General features: G+C 51.2%; 8 protein-coding genes across 8 annotated transcripts; 5 read left to right on the top strand and 3 right to left on the bottom strand.

Moving 5' to 3' along the window:
- Positions 1-2,322: 2,322 nt before the first annotated feature.
- Positions 2,323-3,177, top strand: CTRU02_212578 (60s ribosomal protein l28; the record flags this gene model as incomplete). Its single annotated transcript, XM_036723592.1, has 5 exons — positions 2,323-2,374; positions 2,479-2,573; positions 2,648-2,671; positions 2,780-2,904; positions 3,000-3,177. The coding sequence occupies 5 exons, from the start codon at positions 2,323-2,325 to the stop codon at positions 3,175-3,177; spliced, it is 474 nt and encodes a 157-aa protein (XP_036584868.1).
- A 2,077-nt stretch (positions 3,178-5,254) lies between these two features.
- CTRU02_212579 (malate nad-dependent) lies at positions 5,255-6,626 on the top strand (the record flags this gene model as incomplete). The annotated part of the gene is made up of 7 exons (XM_070205874.1): positions 5,255-5,267; positions 5,330-5,361; positions 5,436-5,546; positions 5,618-5,705; positions 5,765-6,227; positions 6,270-6,420; positions 6,486-6,626. The coding sequence occupies 7 exons, from the start codon at positions 5,255-5,257 to the stop codon at positions 6,624-6,626; spliced, it is 999 nt and encodes a 332-aa protein (XP_070060267.1).
- Positions 6,627-7,044: 418 nt separating this feature from the next.
- CTRU02_212580 (bet3 family protein) lies at positions 7,045-7,953 on the bottom strand (the record flags this gene model as incomplete). The annotated part of the gene is made up of 4 exons (XM_036723591.1): positions 7,045-7,176; positions 7,237-7,326; positions 7,415-7,532; positions 7,607-7,953. 4 exons carry the CDS (start codon positions 7,951-7,953, stop codon positions 7,045-7,047), a joined length of 687 nt encoding a protein of 228 aa, XP_036584866.1.
- Positions 7,954-8,841: 888 nt separating this feature from the next.
- CTRU02_212581 (sumo ligase) lies at positions 8,842-10,833 on the bottom strand (the record flags this gene model as incomplete). Its single annotated transcript, XM_036723589.2, has 7 exons — positions 8,842-9,283; positions 9,334-9,559; positions 9,615-9,720; positions 9,793-10,103; positions 10,154-10,222; positions 10,274-10,507; positions 10,683-10,833. The coding sequence occupies 7 exons, from the start codon at positions 10,831-10,833 to the stop codon at positions 8,842-8,844; spliced, it is 1,539 nt and encodes a 512-aa protein (XP_036584865.2).
- A 1,197-nt stretch (positions 10,834-12,030) lies between these two features.
- On the top strand, positions 12,031-12,294 carry CTRU02_212582 (uncharacterized protein; the record flags this gene model as incomplete). Its single annotated transcript, XM_070205875.1, has 1 exon — positions 12,031-12,294. The coding sequence occupies one exon, from the start codon at positions 12,031-12,033 to the stop codon at positions 12,292-12,294; it is 264 nt and encodes an 87-aa protein (XP_070060268.1).
- Positions 12,295-13,365: 1,071 nt separating this feature from the next.
- On the top strand, positions 13,366-16,359 carry CTRU02_212583 (gpi ethanolamine phosphate transferase 2; the record flags this gene model as incomplete). Its single annotated transcript, XM_070205876.1, has 9 exons — positions 13,366-13,577; positions 13,639-13,683; positions 13,732-14,023; positions 14,073-14,200; positions 14,259-14,629; positions 14,682-14,917; positions 14,968-15,230; positions 15,279-15,739; positions 15,794-16,359. 9 exons carry the CDS (start codon positions 13,366-13,368, stop codon positions 16,357-16,359), a joined length of 2,574 nt encoding a protein of 857 aa, XP_070060269.1.
- Positions 16,360-16,576: 217 nt separating this feature from the next.
- Positions 16,577-19,768, bottom strand: CTRU02_212584 (nuclear condensin complex subunit; the record flags this gene model as incomplete). The annotated part of the gene is made up of 2 exons (XM_036723586.1): positions 16,577-16,998; positions 17,059-19,768. 2 exons carry the CDS (start codon positions 19,766-19,768, stop codon positions 16,577-16,579), a joined length of 3,132 nt encoding a protein of 1,043 aa, XP_036584861.1.
- Positions 19,769-20,250: 482 nt separating this feature from the next.
- On the top strand, positions 20,251-22,539 carry CTRU02_212585 (RNA recognition motif containing protein; the record flags this gene model as incomplete). Its single annotated transcript, XM_036723584.1, has 1 exon — positions 20,251-22,539. One exon carries the CDS (start codon positions 20,251-20,253, stop codon positions 22,537-22,539), a length of 2,289 nt encoding a protein of 762 aa, XP_036584860.1.
- Between the last annotated feature and the right edge of the window lie 106 nt (positions 22,540-22,645).

Here is a 22,645-nt window from a genome sequence, read left to right on the forward strand (position 1 = left end):
CTATTGGTGGGAAGAAAACACTACCAGTTACTAACCCAGCTGGGAGTATACGATGGCCGGGTTGCCTGTTCTGGTGCAGTTAACTCACTTGTACTATACCGAGTGATTGCTGATTGTGCTGGGAACTTCGTCGTAGGTCAAACCTGCTTAGTACTGAACTGTACCAGGGAAACTAACCACTACCGACAGGCAACCGATTAAGTTCGAATGTGAAGTGAGCCGCAATGTTCCATGGTACCTAACCACCAAAATTAACGAAGTTATAGATCCTATCTGGTTTAAGTAGAGGTGCAACGGGTGCCTTGTGAGGCAGACAGACTTGCAAGTGCCAAAATCAACTGCACAGGTATGAACACGGCTTTCATGAAAGTTGTTTGCCGGAACAGTCCAGATAATGACATATGTTTTGGGGGGCACAATTATTATAGATGACTGGTGACGCCTGTGTCTCGTCACTGGCCGCCGTGAACTTTCCACTCCTCCGAGTACTGTAATTCATGCCCATACCATAGCCCAGAGAGGATGGGCCATGTGATGGTCGAAGGCGGGCCTGGATTTGATAGTTCTACGATACATAGTGGAAAGTACGAATCTAATTTGGGAGGTCTTCATACGACGACTGCATCTTCTATGGACTTGCCAAGCCGATTACTTGAGGTAGTCAGGGTTGTCTTTCTCCCTGGCAACCACTTTTTCAAGCGGTAGAGAAATGTATACTCAACTTTAAGGGCTCATCAACAAAGACTAAATTTTATAAAGCATAGATCTGAGTCACCGTAGGGTGAATATGTTCACATGGAAACTCTACTACATGAGCAAAATGAGCTGTAGACATTGTCGTTCCTCATATGGCTCGAGCAACGCACCAAAAGGGCAGTGCGGCAAAGCTGGCTCATGCACATTAGAGGCTACTAGATATTCTCACACAGCAGTTTTGAAGTTGACAAAAGGGTTCCGAGTGTTGTTAAGGATAATCTATGCGATTCCTTACTTTCCTATACGATACATAGCGCCTCCGTCGAAAACACACACATATGACAAGTTTTGGAGCCATGGAATTTGTAACCCGAATGTGAGATAGTCCACTAATATTCCAACCACCTACTAGTAATGACAAGCAAAAAGTGTGTCCCTCTTCCATAGTATCTACCAATAACCCAGGGAAGAAGTCACACGCAGTCTACACACTTGCATGTCGATCATTGAGTGTGGTGGATATTGAACACTTGATTCAAATTATCCTTTAATTACGCGAATTTTTCGAGATTTTAACTCCATTTACAAGGCGAGTGTGTAGATGTAAACTCATATCCTGTGGCTAAGTCCTGCTCGACCACACAATTGTCACGGGTTGGTTCGAAAATTGTGGCGATTACACGAGCTCGGGTTGCTATCCTTAGATCCCAAGGCTTGTATGGCGCTCAACAGTCCTGCGTTCATCTCGGATGGGCTCTTTTACTGGCAAGAGACTTAGACATGGGAGACAATCAAGGTGCCAGCTTGACACGCCAGCGGAATTGAAAGTGCACAAGAACGACCCTATACCGACGTTGGAATCATGCAAGGCATGGCCATACTCAATTCATTGCATCTGATATATATATAGGCTCGTCGTCATTTCGTAGACTATCCGGGTAAAGAGGGGAGTAATAGTAGCTATCAGCAGCCAGCTCACAGAGGGCTAATAACGGAAGCCCCAAAAATACCACGAAGGCACTTAATAGCAAGCTAGGTGAGCTTGAGACAAACTTGCGAATGTTCTCCCCAAAGTTCACGGTGACTGTGTAATGAGATATGATTGAAGACCCCTGCCTTTTCTGCCGCCAATGCGGCTCAAAACGCGAAAATGATTACAAGTTGCTATGCTAGCTATCATTTTTGAATGGTCATTTTTCACCATGAGGACGTTGAGTAGGAGCCCAGGTCAAGAAACTCACTACTTCTCTATCGGTTCTCGTAGAACTACAGGCCGTGAAGCAAGATATGACGGAAAACGACGGTGTCAACCATCACTTAACCCCAATTATTAGATGATGCGGAAACGGCGGCCTCTCATTACCTTGAACCAGGTATCCTATGCTTGCAGAGTTGCATCGCACCGCCATCACCAGCCACACCTGCGTGGGAGGGCTTTGCCCGAAGGTCATTGGAATGTGGCGCAACGATAAGATAAGTGGATAGTTCAAGCGCTAGTCCACAAACTGACAGCTAAGCGATAGCCCACACATTCAATTCGGCCGTTGAATTCTACGAACACGCGAAGCCGCAGAGATTCGAGAAGGTATTCATCAACCATTCCGTGATCCTCAGAAATCAGTCAAAATGGCCGCTGCCCTGCCCAACGTTTCCTCTGACCTCATCTGGGAGGTCGTCCGTAAGTCTCAACCTGATACACACGATCGTCTGGATTAGAGACGATACGATACCGCTGCCGCACAAATTGTTTGCTCACCAAGTCCTTTTTGCTGCGGCATACAGGCGGCCAGAATGCGTTCCTGGTCAAGCGCGCCGACGCTGGTGGTCTCCAGCTCTCCCGCGACCCCCTTAACTTGATCAACAAGCACTCTCGCAAGGTACGTTACGGCTTTATCGAGCCCTACAGGCAGTTGTCTTCAACACGGACGGTTTTGGCTAACGATGGATGCAGTACGCTGGTTTCGTCAACAACAAGGTACATACATACTCCCAATATAAACGAATCATCGACATTCTACACCGATAACGATGCGGCGATGGCGATTTCGACCGAGAACAAAATAGCTGACTTATTGCGACATAGGCGATCGGTGTCGTCCCCAACGAGAAGGGCGGTGTCAAGGTCATTAGCAAGAACCAGAAGAACGCCAACAAGCCCGCTCAGTCCACCACTGAGGTCACCTTCGGTGGCAACAAGTCCACTCGCAAGTGAGTTACCCCTGGGATTTCACCATACAATCTCGTCTAGGTCTGCAATGGCAGACAGCAGAGTAGGATGCGAATGCTGACGGTATGATGTACAGGACCTACAAGGCCGTTGCCCTCCAGGCCGCCAACGGTGGCTACCGTGCCGACCTCCGCGAGGCCGCTGTCCAGCGCGTCTCTGCCCTCCGTCGCGCCCAGAAGCCCGTCAAGCCTGAGGCTGAGAAGAAGCCCCGTGGTGTCAAGGCCAAGAAGGCCGCTGCCGAGAAGGAGGCATAAATGCTTGTTTAGCGGACGGGAAAGGCTTGGTTTGGGCGTTATGTCGAGCAAATAGAATACCTTTGAGAGACACAGGCGAACAAATCAAAAGCTTGAGTCAAGGCCAAAAAAATAATGACTGGACTGGGTTGCAATTGCTCCAAGAGGATGTGCCTGAAGGCGTTAGTGGAACCTACGAAATGTGTGAGCCTGTTGTGTATGCGTGTGTGCGTGTGTGCGCGTATGTGCATGTGGAGTTGAGGTGTCCTGTCGGAGGTTCATGAGATCCAGGACTCTGCTGAGCAATGATGCTGTGTTAACCGCGGTTGAGATCGACGTCAGAAGACAGAGGATGGGAGCTAAGGGTAGCTCATGGTTTTCGCGATGCCGGATTATCGGCTGTCATCCGGAGTCGTCCGACTAAACGAGGGAGCGATTAACGTCTCAACCTCGGGATAGCGGGCTAGAGTCGGGAAGTTGACGGGTCATTCGGCTTTGGTCATGCACGCCAGTGAAGAAGCCCAGCCCGTCATTTGACGACGGTTTTCCGGTGACTTGCGGGATCTGTACATCGAAGGCTATTTACCCGGAGTAAGTCTTCGCCGACTTTGACCTCATTGTACGGGCACTCGAAAGGAGACCTCCGTAACATGGAGGGGTATTCTTGCCAGCAGACCAGGGTTGCCCGCTTGAGTGAGGGCGGTACGTACCTCCACGCAGCTGGTAAACCCGCAGCCTGCCAAATAGGTAATAATTACCTGAAGGCGGCTTACGGATATTAATAGTGAGCTCGGTTTTACTTGATGTTACTTATTCTGTGGTAAAGCGCTCCATAGTCAAACATAAAAGCAGGGTATAGAGCTCAAATCGTCGTCTCAACCCTTTAATGGTCCAATGATGCTGCAGGAGTCGCAACTCCGCCAGGTACGGAGGCGTCTTGGGTCTCGGGGGGCTTGGAAAACATTGGAACCAGCAATGGCGACACTTGTTTCTTCCGCACCCGAGTTTTGGCTATACATAGGACAGATCTCGTGCGTCGGGATCGTCAGTCCGTCATAAGCAGGAAGACATCGGAAAGTACTGGCTAGCTCCCGGGAGTTGACGGGGAAGGCATTCTCTTGGTGCCTCAATCAGTGTCTCTCGTCATTGCTCCCCTTTATGTGGCCGCTCTCACATGCGCCTGATGTGTAGCAGGTAGTGGTGGGCGGAGAGTTCAGCAGGGGTAGGCGGCGTATGCTTTGCCTGGGGCGAGCTTTTTGAGCCAAAAGATGGGAAAGCTGTTTTGGGGGAGAGGAGGGAAAGGTTCCTCCTCCTCAGCCAAGCCTGTCTCACCGGAGGGGGGCTGCCGTACCAGTAGTACCAAAGCCACGCCGCCTTTGTTTGGTGCGCGAAGAGGTATATGTGACAGCCGACTCGGCCCATTCCTGGCTGGCAGGTCGCGGCAGGGTCTGTTGTTCTTTGTTACCTCCCAGGTCCCGAGACACCCAGCCTAGGGCATGCATGGGATCTTGCTGGGTGCAGCACTCTCTGTTAAGTTAGCGGGCACTCACTGCAGAGCATGTACTATGTACGGTACATATTCTGCGCATCACTGGCGCTGTGCTGTGCTGCGACGCGCTGCTACCACCCCCAACTTGCCCCTCTTTTTGCCCCTCCATCCAATGGCCTCTGATGGTCTCATGGGGATGAGGAGGGGAGAAAGTCGCAATTCTCCCCGCGGTCGAACCTACGTCCCCGCCGACAGCCTCCGGACTAGGTATCATCTGCTGCTTTGACTGCTACTACTTCTAGTCTTGCTTTTCCCCTTCCTCTTTCTTCTTTTTTTCCCCATTTCTAAAACAAACAAATTTCCTGACTGTCCGCCTCGATTTGCGCTTATTCAACTAAATACCGCGCGCTGTTGAAGGTATGTGACGATATACCCCCCAAGCTCACAACAATCAGTAGTAGCTCTGCGGTACCTCCGGGCGGAGCTTAACGTGTTGCCGAGCAAGCTCCTGAGCTACATGAGATCACCCCGCTAATCTTGCGAGAACCCTTCAGTCACCACCACTTTCCCTTTCTCATCTTCAGCTCAAAACACACAAACACATTCAAAATGGTCAAGGCCGGTACGCTTCATCTGCGCTCCTGAAGAATCATTGCCAAAGAATTCCTTCTAACTGTCTTCCAGTTGTTGCTGGCGCCTCTGGCGGTATCGGACAGGTACGGTGACGCCAGACCCCGCCTCCCGGGCAAAATCCAAAGTTTCGCATGGGCTGACCAGTTTGATCTTCTAGCCTCTGTCTCTCCTCCTCAAGCTCTCTCCTCTTGTCGACGAGCTTGCCCTCTACGATGTCGTCAACACCCCCGGTGTCGCCGCTGACCTTTCCCACATCTCCTCCCAGGCGGTAGGTCTCGTCATACCCATTTGAACTGCCACCGCAGCTGTTGCATGCTAACCAGCGTTCCCCGCAAACAGAAGATTGCCGGATACCTGCCCAAGGATGACGGCGCAAAGGCCGCCTTCAAGGATGCTGACATCATTGTCATTCCTGCCGGTATTCCTCGTAAGTTCCAAATCGCGCGATCCACAGTGCTGTATTTGTTTAACGGTAGCTACGTTCAGGCAAGCCCGGCATGACTCGCGATGACCTCTTCAACATCAACGCTGGCATCGTCAAGGGCTTGATCGAGGTCGCCGCTGAGGTTGCTCCCAAGGCTTTCATCCTTGTCATCTCCAACCCTGTCAACTCTACCGTTCCCATCTCCGCCGAGGTCCTTAAGGCCAAGAATGTCTTCAACCCCCAGCGCCTCTTTGGTGTGACCACCCTCGACATTGTCAGAGCCGAGACCTTTGTCGCCGAAATTTCCGGCAAGTCTAAGCCTCAGGAGCTGACCGTCCCCGTCATCGGCGGCCACTCCGGCGAGACCATTGTTCCCCTCTTCAGCAAGGTCTCCCCCTCTGTTACCATCCCCGACGACAAGTATGATGCTCTTGTCAACCGTGTCCAGTTTGGTGGCGACGAAGTTGTCAAGGCTAAGGACGGCGCTGGATCCGCCACTCTTTCTATGGCCTACGCCGGCTTTAGGTAAGGACGGACTTGCTGCACTGCAAGTCATTCCGCTAACGGATATAGATTTGCGGAGAAGGTTCTCAGGGCTGTCAAGGGCGAGAAGGGTCTTGTTGAGCCTAGCTACGTCTACCTGCCTGGCGTCCCTGGCGGCAAGGAGATTGCCGCCAAGACTGGCGTCGACTTCTTCTCCGTTCCCATCGAGCTTGGTGTAAGTTTTGACATTTACCGCAGACCCCCTTCTCCCTTAGACAAGCTTAAACTGACGCTGCGTAGCCCAACGGTGCCGAGAAGGCTGTCGACATCCTTGGAGACATTACGGACAAGGAGAAGACACTGCTGGAGGCCGCTGTTAAGGGTCTGAAGGGCAACATTCAGAAGGGTGTTGACTTTGCTCACAACCCCCCTCAAAAGTGATTACCCCCCCTTTTGTACATTTGAAGCAACAGTTGTCGGCCCTCTCCAAAGGAAGTCTTATGGTAGCTTCCAAGATGTAGCCAAAACGGTGATAGATGAAATACAACCGAGGGAGAATTAATGGCTGATTGATACTCTTATCCCTAGGCTGTAAGGTGGTGTTGACCTCGAATGTGTGTAACGGACGCGCTTACTACGTCAACTGATCTCGTGATTCCGCGGCTTGGGGGGCGTCGGGCTTTTTGGATATGGCAACCGGTGGTAACTCTCTCCTGCTCTTAATGGAGAATTGTATATATGTGGAGTTAGATATCGTTGGAATCTACTCGGAATGACCAGGATTTCTAGAGGTTTGTGACAATGTTGCCGCCAAAACCCTCTAGCTTGTGAAATCTTGCGCAGGGTAGCCGCTTGAGAACTATGTGCTTGAAGGTAGCGTCTTGATCTGGAAGATGGCAGCTGGTAGCTCGTTTGTTTCTGCCTGAACAGTGGCATTAATCCCTAATGCTGCCAGGGCCCCGCGAACTATTCCGCAAGGGAACCAAAGGAACTGTAATTCAGAGAAGTCAGCGCTGCTCTCATAAATCTTGCCATGACTGGACCAACGTACCGGTTGTGCACGAACAACTGCCTGTCCTCCGGTCTCGGTGCTCATTCTAGAGAATGGTTTGAACGAATTGTCCGTCAACACGTAGACACCCTAAATGTTGTAAAAGCGCAAGTCAGCAACTATCCGCTTTCTTCCATCTTGCCGGAGCCCACTCGAAATACTATCGCAGGATACGTACCCTGTGGTTGGTCTTAAGATTGTCAACTTGCTTCCGAAACACTAAAGACCACAGATCCTTGCATATGAATTTAATAACGTCGAGGGTATCATTGAATCGCGGCCTATCTCTTGAAAATCTGTTCAAAAGACGATACGTTAGCTTCTCAAAGAATTGACAAGCAACAAAAAAGAGGGTGAACGAAACGCATACCGCTCTACCAGTCCCTGGCCAACTCGATAGCCTAGTGTCTCAAGCCGATAGAAAACGGCATCTCTTTCTTCGTCCTCGTCCATCTTCCGAGCGCTGCCAGACATAACGGCACCGCTCGCACTTGACAACGCCTGGCCTGTTCCTGCTGCACCCTGGCTGGGGCTAATAGACGATGTCGCCTCTCCTGGTGCCCCGGAACTCTCAACCGGAGCTATGTCGAGCTCTCGCGTCACGCGGAATGACATGGGCACCAGCTCGATGAGCAGAAAGTCGAGGCAGGAGGAGTTGAGAAAGGAGGCCGATGGATCCGAGGCATTGTATGGAGGCATCACGCTTTCGAAAGACATGGTTGCGGTTTTTCCAATGCTTGTGGCGCTGTGGTGTTTGGTTATGGCGAGCTGGCCTGCTCTTCTAATTGATGTTGATTTGATGTAGGTCGACGACGATTGCGATGGAGGGGCGCGGTCGAAGGCGCGAAAAGGTCGATGGTGCAATTTCGTCGTATTGACAAATTGTTTACCCTCTTGTTTCGTCCTCAGAAACAGATTCTCGTGGCTAGGATAAGCTAGTCGTTCGTGTGTAGGAGAGAGGTGTAGGCGTTTGTCGACGTAGATGCAGGTGTACCTTGACTGAAGGAAGGGAAGGACAGACGAACGGATGGAGTCCATGGGGTGTGGAGGTACGTAGCTGCCGGGCTGGAGATTGTAGTGGAGCTGACACTGAGCTTCCATCCAGGGTCCACAGAGCTTCACTGCCTACAAGAGTCCTCTTGGTTGACATGGTCCGTTCAGCTTGTTGCAACAAATCACTTTACATACATTTCACAAATTCATGCTGCACAACAAGACCCGGAAGCATCATACTTCACAATGATTGTTATCTGATTGGTTGATTACTCAACTACCAAACGAACAACAATTGAGTGCTCCTAAGGGGACAACTCGTCTGTCCCGTAGCCAGCTAAACAATCGCTTAACCATCTAAGCAGGTATTTCCTTGTGAGCACCTGTTCCCTTGCTCCATGTCTCGTAAACTAGACTCTTGAGTATGGGACATGTTTTGCCTCCCGAACGCCAGTGCAGCTATCCACCCATCCGTTCCACGCCGAAATGAAAAATGCATACATACTTCCACAAGCTCGGTATCATTAGGGATATATGTACGTGCTTGGAGCCAACAACCCAAGACTCCGCTTCCCAAGAGTGAACGTAAGAGATAAGAGGAGGAATAATGCCTTAAAATAGCTGATCGTTGTAACCGTTGGTATAATTGTTCGACGATGGGGGCTGGAGCTGCTGTCGTTTTGGAGGCGGTACAACAGGCTCATCATCATCATCAGACAAAGTCAGGTCTATCGTGACTCTCTCAGAATGTGGCCTCTTGGCACTGGTGGAACCAAGACCCCGTGGCATTGTCGAACTCTCGCGCGACAGAATGGTCGTAGTGGGAGTAGCGGTGCTGGTCACTGAACGGTTTGGTGTCTCAAAGTTGCGGCTGCGAACAACATTGACTTCTGAGATGATGAAATCATCGTCGTCGTCATCGTCATCAACCGGACCATTTCCCCCATTTGCTGACTTATCATCTTGCATTGAATTGACGCGCCATTGTCCGTCAGGTTCAATAGTGACTTGGTCCAAAGACTTAGATGTGTTCACCAGAATCTCTTTGACATATCTTGCGCAAACGTCAGTAGGCGACACCGACAGGCATTGTGGGACACTTACTCGTCGACAGCAAGCTGATCAAATGGCGCAGATTTGTTGCAAATGGGACACAGCCACTGAGGGCCTTGCTCCTGCAACTGCAGATATGAAGTCGCGTCGAAGCATTGGATGTGCGAACAGAAAGTAGACCGACACGGAACATCAAGTCGCATGTAGGATAATGGGCATTTCAAAGATAGCACCTGAGATGTGGTGACGATGTCCGTGTCCGCTGCCTTCTTGCTGACTGGACAATGGTCAATAGCTGTTCGGACTGCTCAGAGGAGGCTCAAAAGACTTACTCTCCTGAATGACAGACTGCTTGGGGATCTTCTTGCCCCCTTTGATTCTCTCAGCCAGCTCCTGAGCTGACGTAGTTTTGCAGACGTAGAGAACAAGGTAATATTTCTAAAACGAAACATTGAATCAGTAAGTGATGCAAGGAGTGCTGCGAGATCGATTCACTTCTCATGAACTAACCTTCTGTGTCAAGGCGTACGTGAATTCGACGAGATTGCGATTGTCATTTTTCAGACGGAGATAGCTCGTAATATCCACTGGTCGTGTTGAACCTGGCTTGTTTTTTAGACCTCTTAGGTTAGCTTTAACCTCGTTGCCGTTGACCTTGATTTCCGATTGATGAGGAAAGGCAATGTTTTGAGGCTCGTTATTGTTGTTATCGGCGCAAAACACCATGACCCGGTATGATTTATCTTCAAGGACCTTGTTGACCCCCAGGCACTCGCTCATTTTAACCGGGATGGAAACCATGTTTCTGTGTTGGCTCATAACTAAAGGGGTTAGCAGAGAGCGATATGTTAGGGTCCAAGGGGAGATTTACTTTCACAGACGCGAACATCGCCAACCCGGTGTTCGAGAGCATAGAACGGAGTATCCTTGAACCTCGGACCTTGAGGCAGTTAGACGGTTATCTATCAAGCATAGAGGTTGGTAAACGTACCGGCTGTAGCCCCAAAACCATGTATTGAATGGCCATTCGGGCCCGCAGGCCGGCTACTTGCGCTGCGTTGATTCCAATATGGATCTGTTCGCATTACAGCCGGCTGAGTGTTTGCGGGGGGACGCGCGGACTTGTGGGAAGCAGGCGATGAGGCGCCGGTTCGTGTGGTCTCGATGCTCCGCTGAATTTGCTGGAACCGTGTGACATCGTTGTGGTTGAAAGCGTCTTGGATAGCTGGCGGGAAGAAGAGTTAGCCAGGTAATCACTCGGAGAAGGCGATCATACGGGACCCCAACGAGAGTCCCTGACAGAAGAACGCAGGAGGCGAGTCGGGAGCCCGGGGAAGGCAGAAACGAGTGCAGGAGGTACGACATCGACGGTCGGTAGGGTTGGAGGGAGTACCGCTCACCGTTAACAATGCGACTCTGCAGCGATGCCTTAACCCCACTACTGGTGAGGCCGTTGAGCTGACAGATGCTAGAGAGCTGACGGTTAAGCAGCTGGTTGCTGTTGACCAGCTTAACTAGAGCCTGGAGCTCATGCCTCGGGATGGAGGTCATGGTTCACGGGCGACGAAGGAGGATCGCGGAGGTGCTTGCGGTGACAGCCTCATGAAGGTTTGCGGATGCGACGTCGGAAAGACCTCGGGCAAAGGAAGGAGGCGGGAAGTCGGTGTGCTTGTCGGATAATACAAAGAAGGAAAATGCGCTCAGTGGCTCAAGAGGAAAGAACCATGGGCGCGACCACACGAGGCAGGAGCGACAAGGCTCGTGGTGGTGCGCGCCGGACAGCGAGAGGAAAGTGCGTGGGGAAGATGGTCGTGGAAGGCAAGGGCAGGGTCCCAGAGGCGTGGTACGGCGGCGAATCTCTCGATTGTGACTACTAATTTTTTCTCCTTTGGATCCGGCACCTTATTTTGCGACGCACTTCGACTACTTGTGCTAAATGTCTGAGATTATTCGCACCTGACGTCAGGTAAAGTGATTCTGGATAGAACGCAAAGCGTAGTGGTACCAGCCAGATACGAAAAGCCGCAGATCGAGGCAAAAATGAGGTGAGGTTAGGCTAGGCCAGCCAGTGGGCTTTTTCTCGGGTCGGCAAGAAGTTTGATGTCATTCGCGACCAACGCCGGGTTGGGGCTCTGCGATGAAGGGCCTTCTGCAAGTACAAGGCGAGCAGTGAGATGGGAGAGGCTGGGTGGTGTGGGACTAAATGAGTCGCGTCAAGCTGCCTTGGGTGAGCCTTGGGGGAGCCTTGGGGGGCTATGGCTAGCCGGCGACACCGTAAAGGCGCTAAAGAATGAGGCCTACAGTGGACGGACGGCCGCAGTTTCAGCAGCTGCGTTCCCTGGAAATTGGTGAACAGTGGCCTCCGTGTCTCTTTTTCCAGGCACTTCTTCTCAAATGGGCAGAACTTACTGTGGTAGGGCTCTTGGGCCATGTGGGGTGGCTGTAGCCGGCAGGCCCCGCGACTGGGCGGTGACAGACGTTGGTCTGGCCCGCGTGAGCTCAGGGATTTTGATTGCTGGGTATCGACGCCTTGGGAGGCGGGGCGACTGGTCGCTTTGTGGAAAATTTCCTACTGAGCTCAGCGTCGCACACATTCACAGAGTCTCTCTTGCCGTCCCGACGACGCATTACTTGTGTGTAAAAAAATCTGAGAAGTCTATCACGTTCTTTCCCCTGTGATCTGCCATACTCTTGTTGTATAGAACAAGGTCTAGTATTCTCTGATATACGAGACCACCCATCGCAACCATGGCCAAGAGCTCGAGATCCAGTGTCAAGAAGAACAACAACCAAAGACTCAAGAAGAATGTCTTTGGCCCTGCCGAGGAAGCGCGAGCAGAGCGCCTCTCAGCCAAGCTGTTGGAATTAGCAAAGCAGCCGAAGCCTGAGAAGGAGGCTGATGTCAACATGGACGCTGATGAGCAAGATGATGGTAAGTCAGGCTACAGACGCATTTGCAGACTTTTCTTTGATGCTCTTATACTGAGGACTTTCAGCGCAAATCAACCCTGATGAGGCCGAGGAAGATGCCAAGAAGGCTGAGGACACCCGTAAGTTGCACTTGACTTCATTATGTTCTACTAGTATCGCGGACAGTTTTGCTGACCTGTCAAGGCATGGACGTGGACTCGGCAAAGCCCCGTCGCAGATCTGGTAGGATTCAGAAGCAGAGGAAGACGTCCAAGATCGTCTTTCCCAAGTACAAGGACCGTCGCGGAGGCTCCAAGAAGAAGGCTTAAATGTGTTGGAAAGCGTTCTTCTCATCCTGGGGACCAAAATTTTCGTCATTGCCAGTCATCGACACTGTCGCGAAAAAGCTTTACGCGGGTTTATCTCAGCATCGTGGTCTAGTTCTTCTCGGAGTTAGTGTGGATAGGGACTATTTCTTTTTGTGGTGGTTTTTGGGATTCGGTTTGATCATATTCTCCCTGCCATTCGGGTTTAAACCCGAAAAAAAGTTAGTACATTCATAGCAATGAATTGATCGAACACAACCAAGCTGTGGTGCGGCATAACAAGAATATGAAGCGTTGTGCTACTTTTCCTGAAGCCCGTGTTTGAACACAATTCGACCTCATCAACACAGTGAAGGGGACTTTCCCTCGTATTGGTCGTTCTGCCTGGGGTTTGTTTGTTGCAACGGGACCTCCGGGCCTCTGGACTGCAATTTCAGCCAATCAACAATCACGATTCCTTTTCAATGCAGGGGACCTTATCCCTGTGCTTGAGCGGTCACAGTGTCCTCAGCTGCTGCCCATAATAATTACACAGATTTGGTTCTACCTTAGTCTGTTCGCAGGGCACCTTGAAGGTGGCCAGTCACTTTACCCATTTAGGATCTTGACGATACTAAACAACGTCGGAGGACTGTGCCGCTACCTGCGATTCTCGCTTACATCCTTCACATCTTCGTGGCATGCATTGCTCGCTTTCTTCACGCATTATGAGTGAATAATACAACACCTTTCCCGTACTATGACATCTCTTTGTTTTAGACACAGATCATTAGACACGACACGCTGCAACCCTTCCTATCCTCCTTCACTTGGGTCTCGTTGAGACCTTGATGGATACGCCGTGATCATGTCTTTTCGATATGGCCCTCGTTTTCTGGCCACTCATTTGACAATCGTCAATATTTTGATTCCTGTCTCAATTCTCATATTTGCGACCGGCTTTTTTCCGTATAAACCTGTTCTCCCAGGATTGGCCGAGTATGAGACCCTGGAATATGGCCCTCCGCCAGCGGCGCCTTTTGATCGCCTCATATTTATGGTCGTCGATGCGTTGCGAAGGTAATTGACATCCAAATGCTATGAAACTATCTCATTGAAGCTTATGTTCTGAAATCAAAAGCGACTTTGTATATTCGAATGGAACTGGCTTTACATACACCCAAGAGTACGTGTCCTGTCATTTCGAGCCTTCATCTAGCTGACCCATGACTAGGTTGATTCGTGATGGTGCTGCTCTTCCATTTACTGCAAATGCTCGGTCGCCGACAATTACGATGCCTCGAATCAAGGCCATCACCACTGGGTCTATCCCATCCTTCTTAGATGTCATTCTGAACTTTGACGAGGCGGACACGTCCTCGACCCTCGCAGCCCAAGATACTTGGTTGGCTCAGATGAAGACCAAACAATCCGGAAAGCTGGTCATGTATGGCGATGATACTTGGCTCAAGCTTTTCCCAGAGACCTTCGACCGTGCTGACGGCACCTCAAGCTTTTTTGTCTCGGTAAGCGCTTGCATGCCCCTCCTTAGGCTGTCAAACTAAATATTCCCAGGACTTTACAGAAGTAGACAACAATGTTACTCGACACATCGAAACTGAGCTTCGAAACGATGATTGGAGCACTCTGGTATTGCATTATCTTGGCCTTGACCATATTGGCCACAAATCAGGACCCCGAAGGTGAGATATGGCATCGGGTATGAAAGTCTTGGAATGTTCGCTGATGACCCTGGTGTAGCCCACATATGGTCCCCAAACAGCATGAGATGGACAATATTGTCAAGCGCATGTACCATGCCATGGAGAAAAGCGATCATATGTCCTCGGCCCTTATGGTTCTTTGCGGAGACCACGGCATGAATGACGCGGGCAATCATGGAGCATCATCCCCCGGGGAAACGTCGCCCGCTCTTGTATTTATATCGCCTAAGCTCAAGGTCCTGCAGCGCAAACTCAGGTCCCCTGTTGCTTACCAAGAGGACTTTGCGTATTATACCAAGGTTGAGCAATCAGATTTGGCACCGACTTTGGGGGCTTTATTAGGCTTTCCAATTCCGCAGAACAACCTCGGTGCCTTCATCGCTGACTTCCTCCCATTCTGGACCAGCAGTATGCGCTCATATCCCAATATTTAGACATAGAATTGCTGACCCAAACACAGAAAACGACCAAATCCAGCTGCTCGTCCGCAACGCCCGGCAAATCTTGAAAATTGTCACTGCGACATTTGGCACGAGCATGTTTGACATTGAGTCATCTTCTTTGCAGCAAGCCTGCGCAAGTCCACAAGATGATGCGCAAAAGCTTGCCTGTGAGTGGCATAAAGTCAATGATGGACTCAAAGCTATGGGTGATGAGGAAGAGCTGGATCAAGCTTGGCTTCAGACCATATCCAAGGCTCGTAACCGTCTCTGCATTATCCTGCCTCGTATATTAACAAACAACAGTGGCTGAGTAAAGCCCAAGATCTTATGAGCAGCATGGCTAGCAACTACGACATGGGGAGATTGCACATTGGCAAGGCCGTAGCTGGTCTGGTCGCTGTGCCCTTGTTGTTTGGTGCTCGCCCTAACCTCTTTCCTCTCCTTATGATTACTTTGATATACGGCGCCATGATGTTTGCGAGCAGTTATGTTGAAGAGGAACAGCACTTCTGGTACTGGTCCACATCGGCCTGGCTTGGCCTACTAGCCATTAGGAGGATGCGAAAGTAGGTATTACGTTCTCTCTAGTTGGTTTCTTTCTGACTTGGAAGCAGCACTCAACAACCAATACAGACCCTTGGCTTATTCTTGCTTGCCTTGGCTGCTACCCGAATCATTCGCGGATGGAACCAGACGGGCCAGAAGCATGCTGGTGAGCCTGATATCGTTAAGAGCTTTGTGATAACTAACCCGCCCCTCCTCTGGATACTTGTGAGCTCAACATATCTCTTTATGTTTGTCCAGATCTCCCGGAGGATTCGCGGCGTACCCCTTATCGTTTCGGCCTTTACATCCGGTGCTGTCGTTCTATCCGCTTTCGCCTTCAAGATAGCCTTCACAAATGAGGACGCACCGGAGCTTGTAACTGGCACCTCAGCCCTTATCAACGCCGCCTTCCAAGGCTTCCCTCTTTCGTTGGTAACACGAGCAAGAATTGTTTTCGTTGGCATAGGAGCCATCGCAAGCTACTCAGGCTACCTAGCCATCACCAAGCCAAACGAAGCACCTCATACTGGTAAGCCAACGCCGTAATGCTTGCATTGATCTTTGACTTACTCTTTCCAACAAGTAAAACTCCTTCACCACCTCATAACCCTCCTTGCGGCAACCCAATCTCGCGTAACGAATATCCCTCTTCTTCTCCTTTCCAACGTCCAACTTAGCTACCTCTCTTCACTCGACCTCGATGTTTCAACTCTATCCACCACCTCTCTCCTGCTCCAGCACGCATCTTTCTTTGCCTTTGGTGGCACAAACGCAATATCCTCTGTCGATCTCTCCAGCGCTTACAATGGTGTCGCCGGTTTCAACATCGTTGCCGTCGGCGTCCTCACCTTTGTAAGCAACTGGGCGGGTCCAATTTACTGGACATCAGCTACGAACATACTCCTCCTCCGACACCGTGAGATACACAATAGCCGCAACGTCTTCTTGCAGCACGTTGGCCACTTGACGCTGTTCACGTCATGCAGTGCCCTCTTTGTCATGCTCGCATGCGAAGTCCTCAGAACCCACCTGTTTGTGTGGACCGTTTTCTCGCCCAAGTACCTGTACTGCATGGCTTGGACTATCGGGCAACACTTGGTTATTAATGTTGTGGCATCTGGCTTGTTATATGCACTCGGATCGGCATGAGATTAAAAACACTAGAAAGGACAACAGGTACACATCAAGTCAATTTGTGAAAAATAAGAAAAGAACCAAGAATGTTTGGTTCCGCAAGGGGATCATCATTACTAGTACATAGATCATCAGTCTCTGTAAAAATTCAATCCGTCAAGCTCTTTAAGCCCTCAAACCAGGGGTGGATTGGTCATTAGGAAACGGTCATGTCATATTCAATCGCTCGCACTCAGGCACCCTCCTCGTCCGATAGGAGCTCGCTCACCAACGAGTTTCCTTCTGATCGTTGGATAACGGTGCCCTCATTGCTGTCCTCGTCCTCTTCCTTGATAGTGGGCTCTATGGTAACTGTCTTGTCCTCATCGGCATCGTTGTTCTCAGACGCTGCCGATGCGGACGGCGCAACAGACGCAACGGAGACGCTCCTGCTTACACGGCGAGGCTCTGCTTCCTGCTCTCCAAGAGCAGCAACAATCTTGCCCAAGCTCAAGTGAATCTTGTTGAGAGCGTTTCGCCCCGTCGTATCGGTGATAAGCCTGTCGTCTACGGCAATGGAAACCTCGTCGTACACTTCCCTGATCTTCGTCTCTGTGCTGGCCGGGGAAATGTACAGTTTTCCAAGCAGCGGTGCCACTATCTTCTTTTCTCCCTCTGCCAGTTTTGTCAGTACTCAGACTTGTCATCATTTGTAAGGTGCTTTCATCAACTTACTGCTCATGTTTCCATTCAGCCGGTCCAAAATGTCCAAGGCGAACTCCAAATGAATGTCGCCGTTGACAGTCTTCTTCTCAAGCTCAAGGCCTTGAGCTGGGTTGTAGCACTTGCGAGGGTCTGTCCAATCTACTAGGCAAGCACCAATGGTCGTTAGGCTCTCCATGTCTTCGTCCACATCAGCATCGTCATCCTCCAAGCTCTCACGAACGTTCACGAGCATGTGCAGAGCGTCGAGGGCAACAGAACGCATAAGATCCTGGTTCTCCGCCCGAGAGTAGCAGAAGACAGGCAGGAAGTAGTTGAGAGCTTGCCTGACGCTCTGGTTATGAGCTGTAGCAGGATCGAAATACTGTACGACGAGGGTCTTGAGCATCTCAGCCGCGGCTTCCGGGTCTGTAACAACGCGTCCCAGCAACAGCTTCGACACGGCCAGTGTGGCGGCTGCCTGGACTTCGGGTGATTTGGTTCCAGACTTGAGTGCCTTGATGTATACCTTGAGGAGTGTCGGTGTTGTGCTAAGAAGCTGGGCTCCGTGAACGTTGAGAATGTCGGTGAGGATCTGCAAGGCAGTGATCTGAAGTGCCGTGTGGCCTTTGGTGAAGAAGTGCATAAAAAGTGTCAAGTTCTCTTCGGCCAGAGATCTGTCGAGCAGGGAGCAGAGACCTAAGCACACAAGGCCTCTTTCACGCACAGGAGCCTCATGGCTTCGCACTGCCGGAACAACCAAGTTATTCAACATAGAGACCAAATGGTCGTTTTGTTGCAAGTTGCCGGCGACATTAGACAACATGCACTGCACGATATGCAAGCACTTCATGTTGATCATGATCTCTTTGACAGCCTTTGCTCGAGCTTCTTCTTCGCTGAGCTCAGGACTCTTCCCACGGCTCCCATTTCTAGTGGGCGTGGCGTCACCACTGACCTCTGACCTTGCTGAGTGAAAGCTGTCCTCAGTCTTGTCATCAGGTAGGTCATCAACGATGGTGTCGTGGACGTCAGCAACAGACTCCAAAACGACAGAGCAAAACTCCTTCTCGCCTGCATTATCAGGGGCGCAGATGTCTCTAAGCACACTGACTGTAAGCTTTGTCACCTCGTCCGGAAGTTCTGGCACGGAGAGGGATTGACGAAGCAGGGCAAACATCTTCCGTCGGCCAACCTCATCGGAATAGTCAAGAGTGATTGCGATGTGAAGAAGTTGCTCGACGATGAACTCTTGTTCAACGGTGTCCTCCTCTTCCTCCTCTTCACCCTCTGCTTGTGATGCCTTCTTGATGGCTTCGACCAAGACACCAATGTACCGTTCGAGGTAAAATGCTAACTTGGTCACTTCTGGAAGCTTCTCTTCGACCAAAGATTCAAACTTGCCGTTGCCCTCGTTCCTACAGAAATCATTGAAGCTTCGGGCCATGAAGACCGACTCGGCGGACAGGGTTTCCCAGAACTGATCATCGAATGTCACAGCCTCCCGGTAATCAGGTCTACCCTCCCAGAAGCCCTTCATCGCCTCGAGAGCAACACCATTCTCAACGCCCGAGTTGACGACATCGATGCGCTCGAGGAGCTCGAGGAGACCATCGAAGTTAGGAGGTGATGGCTCCGCAGGTTGAGCACCATCTTCGGGCGGCGCAACACCAGCACAATCTTCAATCCAGCGTTCTCGGAAGAGCCTGCCGGCAGACTTGCGGACATTCTCATCTCTGTCACGGAGTCCCCATCTGAGGAGCTTCTCTCTCATAGAAAGGGACAGATGACGAAAATCGCCGAGTGCGGGTAGCAATCGCGAATAAACTGCTCTGCGGGTCGCGGCATCTTGGTCTCGGGCGCGCTCAAGTAGATAGGGAAGAGTAGCAGGGGCAATCGGCAGGTTGACGAGGAGCGACCTTCTCACGTCTGCACTAGGATCATTCTGTAGAACCTCGAGCAACTTTTCGAGCAGTCCTGTCGCTTCATCCTCCTCACTATCATCGTCGGAGTGTGCAGCGGCGTCAAGGTTGTTAGCCAGTCTTCCGAGACCGAGAACGGCCTGGGCGCGCACCATAGCCTCCTTATCACGGATCCTCTTAAGGAGTCCTTGTCGGAGTTTTTGGAATAGATCGTCATCGATGGCGTCGAGAGAGTTGATGATGTGTGAAACCAACTGGGTGGATCTGTACCTCACAAACTTATCTTTTACCATGAGAAGGGGCAGGATAGTCTCCATGAGGAAACTAGTGAGTCGTGTGCTGGGAGTCTCAGGCATGACACTAGCATCCTCGTCGACCTCGCCAAGAATTTCGTTATCTTTGTCGTTCGCATGTCGCAAGAAAAACCCGACAAATCGAATGGTCTTTTCTCCAACGCTCTCCGACTTCTTAATGGGCATAACCCTCAGGACACACCGGACGAACTCAGAGTTGAAGGCCTCCTCATCGAAGTCGCTTGATGCAGACTGCTTGTTGCTGGTGGGCTCGTAAGCGCAAGCCTCCTGGATCTTGCGCAAGGTAACCACGAGCTTGCGGTGCGACGCTGTGTTTCTCTGCGCATCACGAAAGACGGCGCACACCTTTCCGCGAAGCTCGTTGTCTGGTCTTTCGGTCGGTACGTCGAGCGCGAGCGAGGAAGAGCGTGATGATGTTGATGCTCGGGAGCCATGGGTCGCTGCAGACGATTTATTCGAGCTGGCGGCCGTGCCCCGCGTGGACCTGGTAGAGACTCGCGCCGGCATTTTGAGTTGCTGGGAATCGCTGGGTGCTTGGGATTCCACCAGGCGGCGTAGACGTGCGGTGTGGAAATAACTGTTATGGTAGATGAAGGGGGAAAATATGTGTTTGTTGATTGACGGATTGTCACCCGCCCATGAAATGGCTGCCAACGCACACAATTACAGTGGGTGACCCCCGGCGCGTTTTTGTTGTTATCCAGTCTGCAACAAGTAAGTCAATATATTTCCGTATCGGGTATAGCGCGGGGTCGGTCTTGTCTATCCCCGCTGTCCGACTTGAAATCAATCTGCACGTGGTGATAAGCTTTGACCGAAGGAAAAAAAATGCTTATCGTAGAATTTCGCAGCCTCGATCACTGCAGCCACTTCCCTGTGTGAGGTAGAGGCAATCAATTTTTCCTCAACATCCTCACCAATCTCGTAACTGAGATTCTGTTTGTTTTGTTTTTACGCCAATTCTGTTGTTCTAATTTGAAATCAGAACAATGTCTTCCCCCGCTAAGCCGTTGAAGCGGTCTCGCGCTGAGGAGGATGAGCACGATGCTCTTGTTGCCGCCGCTGTCGCAGAAAATCTTGCGGTAGATGCAGCATCAGAGCCGAAATCAAAGAAGGCTCGTGTAGAAGCCAATCGCTCCCTTTTTGTCCGCTCTCTTCCAGCGAACGCCACCAGCGAAACCTTGACCGACTTCTTCTCCGAGCACTTCCCTGTCAAGCACGCAACTGTTGTTCTTGACCCAAGCACCAAGACTTCTCGAGGCTACGGCTTTGTTACCTTGACGGATGCCGACGATGCCACAGAAGCCAAGTCTAAACTCAACAACGTGCTATGGGAGGGTCGCCGTATCAGAATCGACATTGCCGAAGCCAGAAATCGCGACCGCAAGGAGAGTGCCGTTGGAGCGGCCGCTTCCAGCGAAAAGCAGAAGCGTGCGCAAGCACTCGAGGAGGCCAGAAAACCCCCGAAGTTGATTGTGCGCAATTTGCCTTGGACAATCAAGACATCTGACCAGCTGTCCGCTCTTTTCCGGGCCTACGGTATTGTCAAATTTGCCGACCTTCCACAAAACAAAGGCAAGCTCAAGGGATTCGGTTTTGTTACTCTGAGGGGACGCAAGAATGCCGAAACTGCTCTTAAGTCGCTCAATGGCAAGGTAATCGATGGAAGACCCATCGCAGTCGACTGGGCTGTTGATAAGAGTGAATGGGAGAAGCAAAATCAGGATGAAGGAGCTGCTGAAGAGGAAAAGCCCAAGAACAAGAAGAAGGAGACCCCAGCGAAGAAGGAGAAGCCCACCCAGAACTCCAACAATGACGAAGACCCTGAAGATGCCGACGCCGACCTGGAAAACTTTTTCAAGAACCACATGGATAACCTTGAAGACGAGGAGGAGAGTGACGACAACCAAGATAAGGACGAAGATGATGAGGATGACGATCTTTCCGACGAGGAGGAGGACCTCACCGATTCAGAGGAAGATAAGAAGTCCTCTCCCAAGAAGCAGACATCATCCGATAACAAAACTACGATTTTCATTAGGAATCTTCCATTCACCGTTACTGACGAGCAACTGAAGTCACATTTCGTCCAGTTTGGCCCTGTCAGGTACGCCCGCGTCGTCATGGACCGTGCGACTGATAGACCAGCCGGCACTGGATTCGTTTGCTTCGTCAAGGAGGAAGACGCGAGAGCTTGCATCAAGGGCGCGCCGCGCACGCAAGCTAGTGGTCTGCCCACCAAGCACTCCGTGTTGCAGGACGAGACCGCAGATCAGGATGGTCGCTACACCCTCGACAACAGACTCCTGCAGGTTGCTCAGGCCGTAAGCAAAGACGACGCCGAGCGCCTGGCCGCTGACGGTAGCGCCAAGAGACGCGAGAAGGACAAGCGTCGTCTCTTCCTGCTGAACGAGGGCCAGATCGACACAAGGTCTTCACTGTACCAGAAACTTACGCCCTCGGAAATCAAGATGAGAGAGCAGAGTGCCAATCAGCGCAAGAAGCTCGTCCAAAGCAACCCTACGTTGCACATCAGTCTGACCCGTCTGGCTGTGCGCAACATTCCGCGCAATATAGGCTCCAAGGAGCTCAAGGAGCTGGCCCGCAAGGCCTGTGTCGAGTTCGCTACAGATGTCAAGGAAGGCAAGCGCCAGCCTTTGTCCAAGGAGGAGAAGGTCAGAAGCGCAAAGGAAGCTAAAGAGGGCGAGCACGAGCGCAAGGTCAAGCGCAAGGGTATCGTTCGTCAAGCCAAGATTGAGTTCGAGAGTCGTGAAGGTTCCAAGGTTTCCGAGGCCGCCGGCGGTAGAAGTCGTGGATATGGCTTCATCGAATACTCATCACACCGCTGGGCGCTCATGGGCCTGCGCGTTCTTAACGGTTACCAGCTGGAGAACGAAAATGGCATGAAGCATCGCCTCATCGTCGAATTCGCCATCGAGAACGCATCTGTTGTTGCCAGACGTAAGGCAGCCGAGAAGAACCTGGACCGCAACAAGAAGACCCAAGACAGCAAAACGGAGAAGGAGAAGAACGAAAAGTCTGAGGCCGAGGGCAAGGACATGCCGAAGATGGCCTCGTTGAAGAAGAAGGGGAAGCCGGGAAAGAAAGGCAATATGAACAAGGGTGTCAAGAAGGAGGAGAAGAAGGACGGAAAAGAAGAGGAATCATCCGGCCCTGTGAAGGGGGCGGGCGTCGATCGTGAGGACGTCAAGCCAATGTTGATTGCGAGAAAGCGTTTGATGCGGAAGAAGAAGGCTCACTCTAGGGGTGGCGCTTGAGTTGCGAGAAGTATGTTCGGTCCCAACGCATGATGGGCCTGGGCAGGAGTAGCCAGAGTTTCTAAAAGATAATTAACCTTAACGAGCACCCGTTTACAAATGTCAG

This window comes from Colletotrichum truncatum, assembly GCF_014235925.2.
Source record: "Colletotrichum truncatum strain CMES1059 chromosome Unknown Contig_0009, whole genome shotgun sequence".
Classification (NCBI taxonomy): Eukaryota; Fungi; Ascomycota; class Sordariomycetes; order Glomerellales; family Glomerellaceae; genus Colletotrichum; species Colletotrichum truncatum.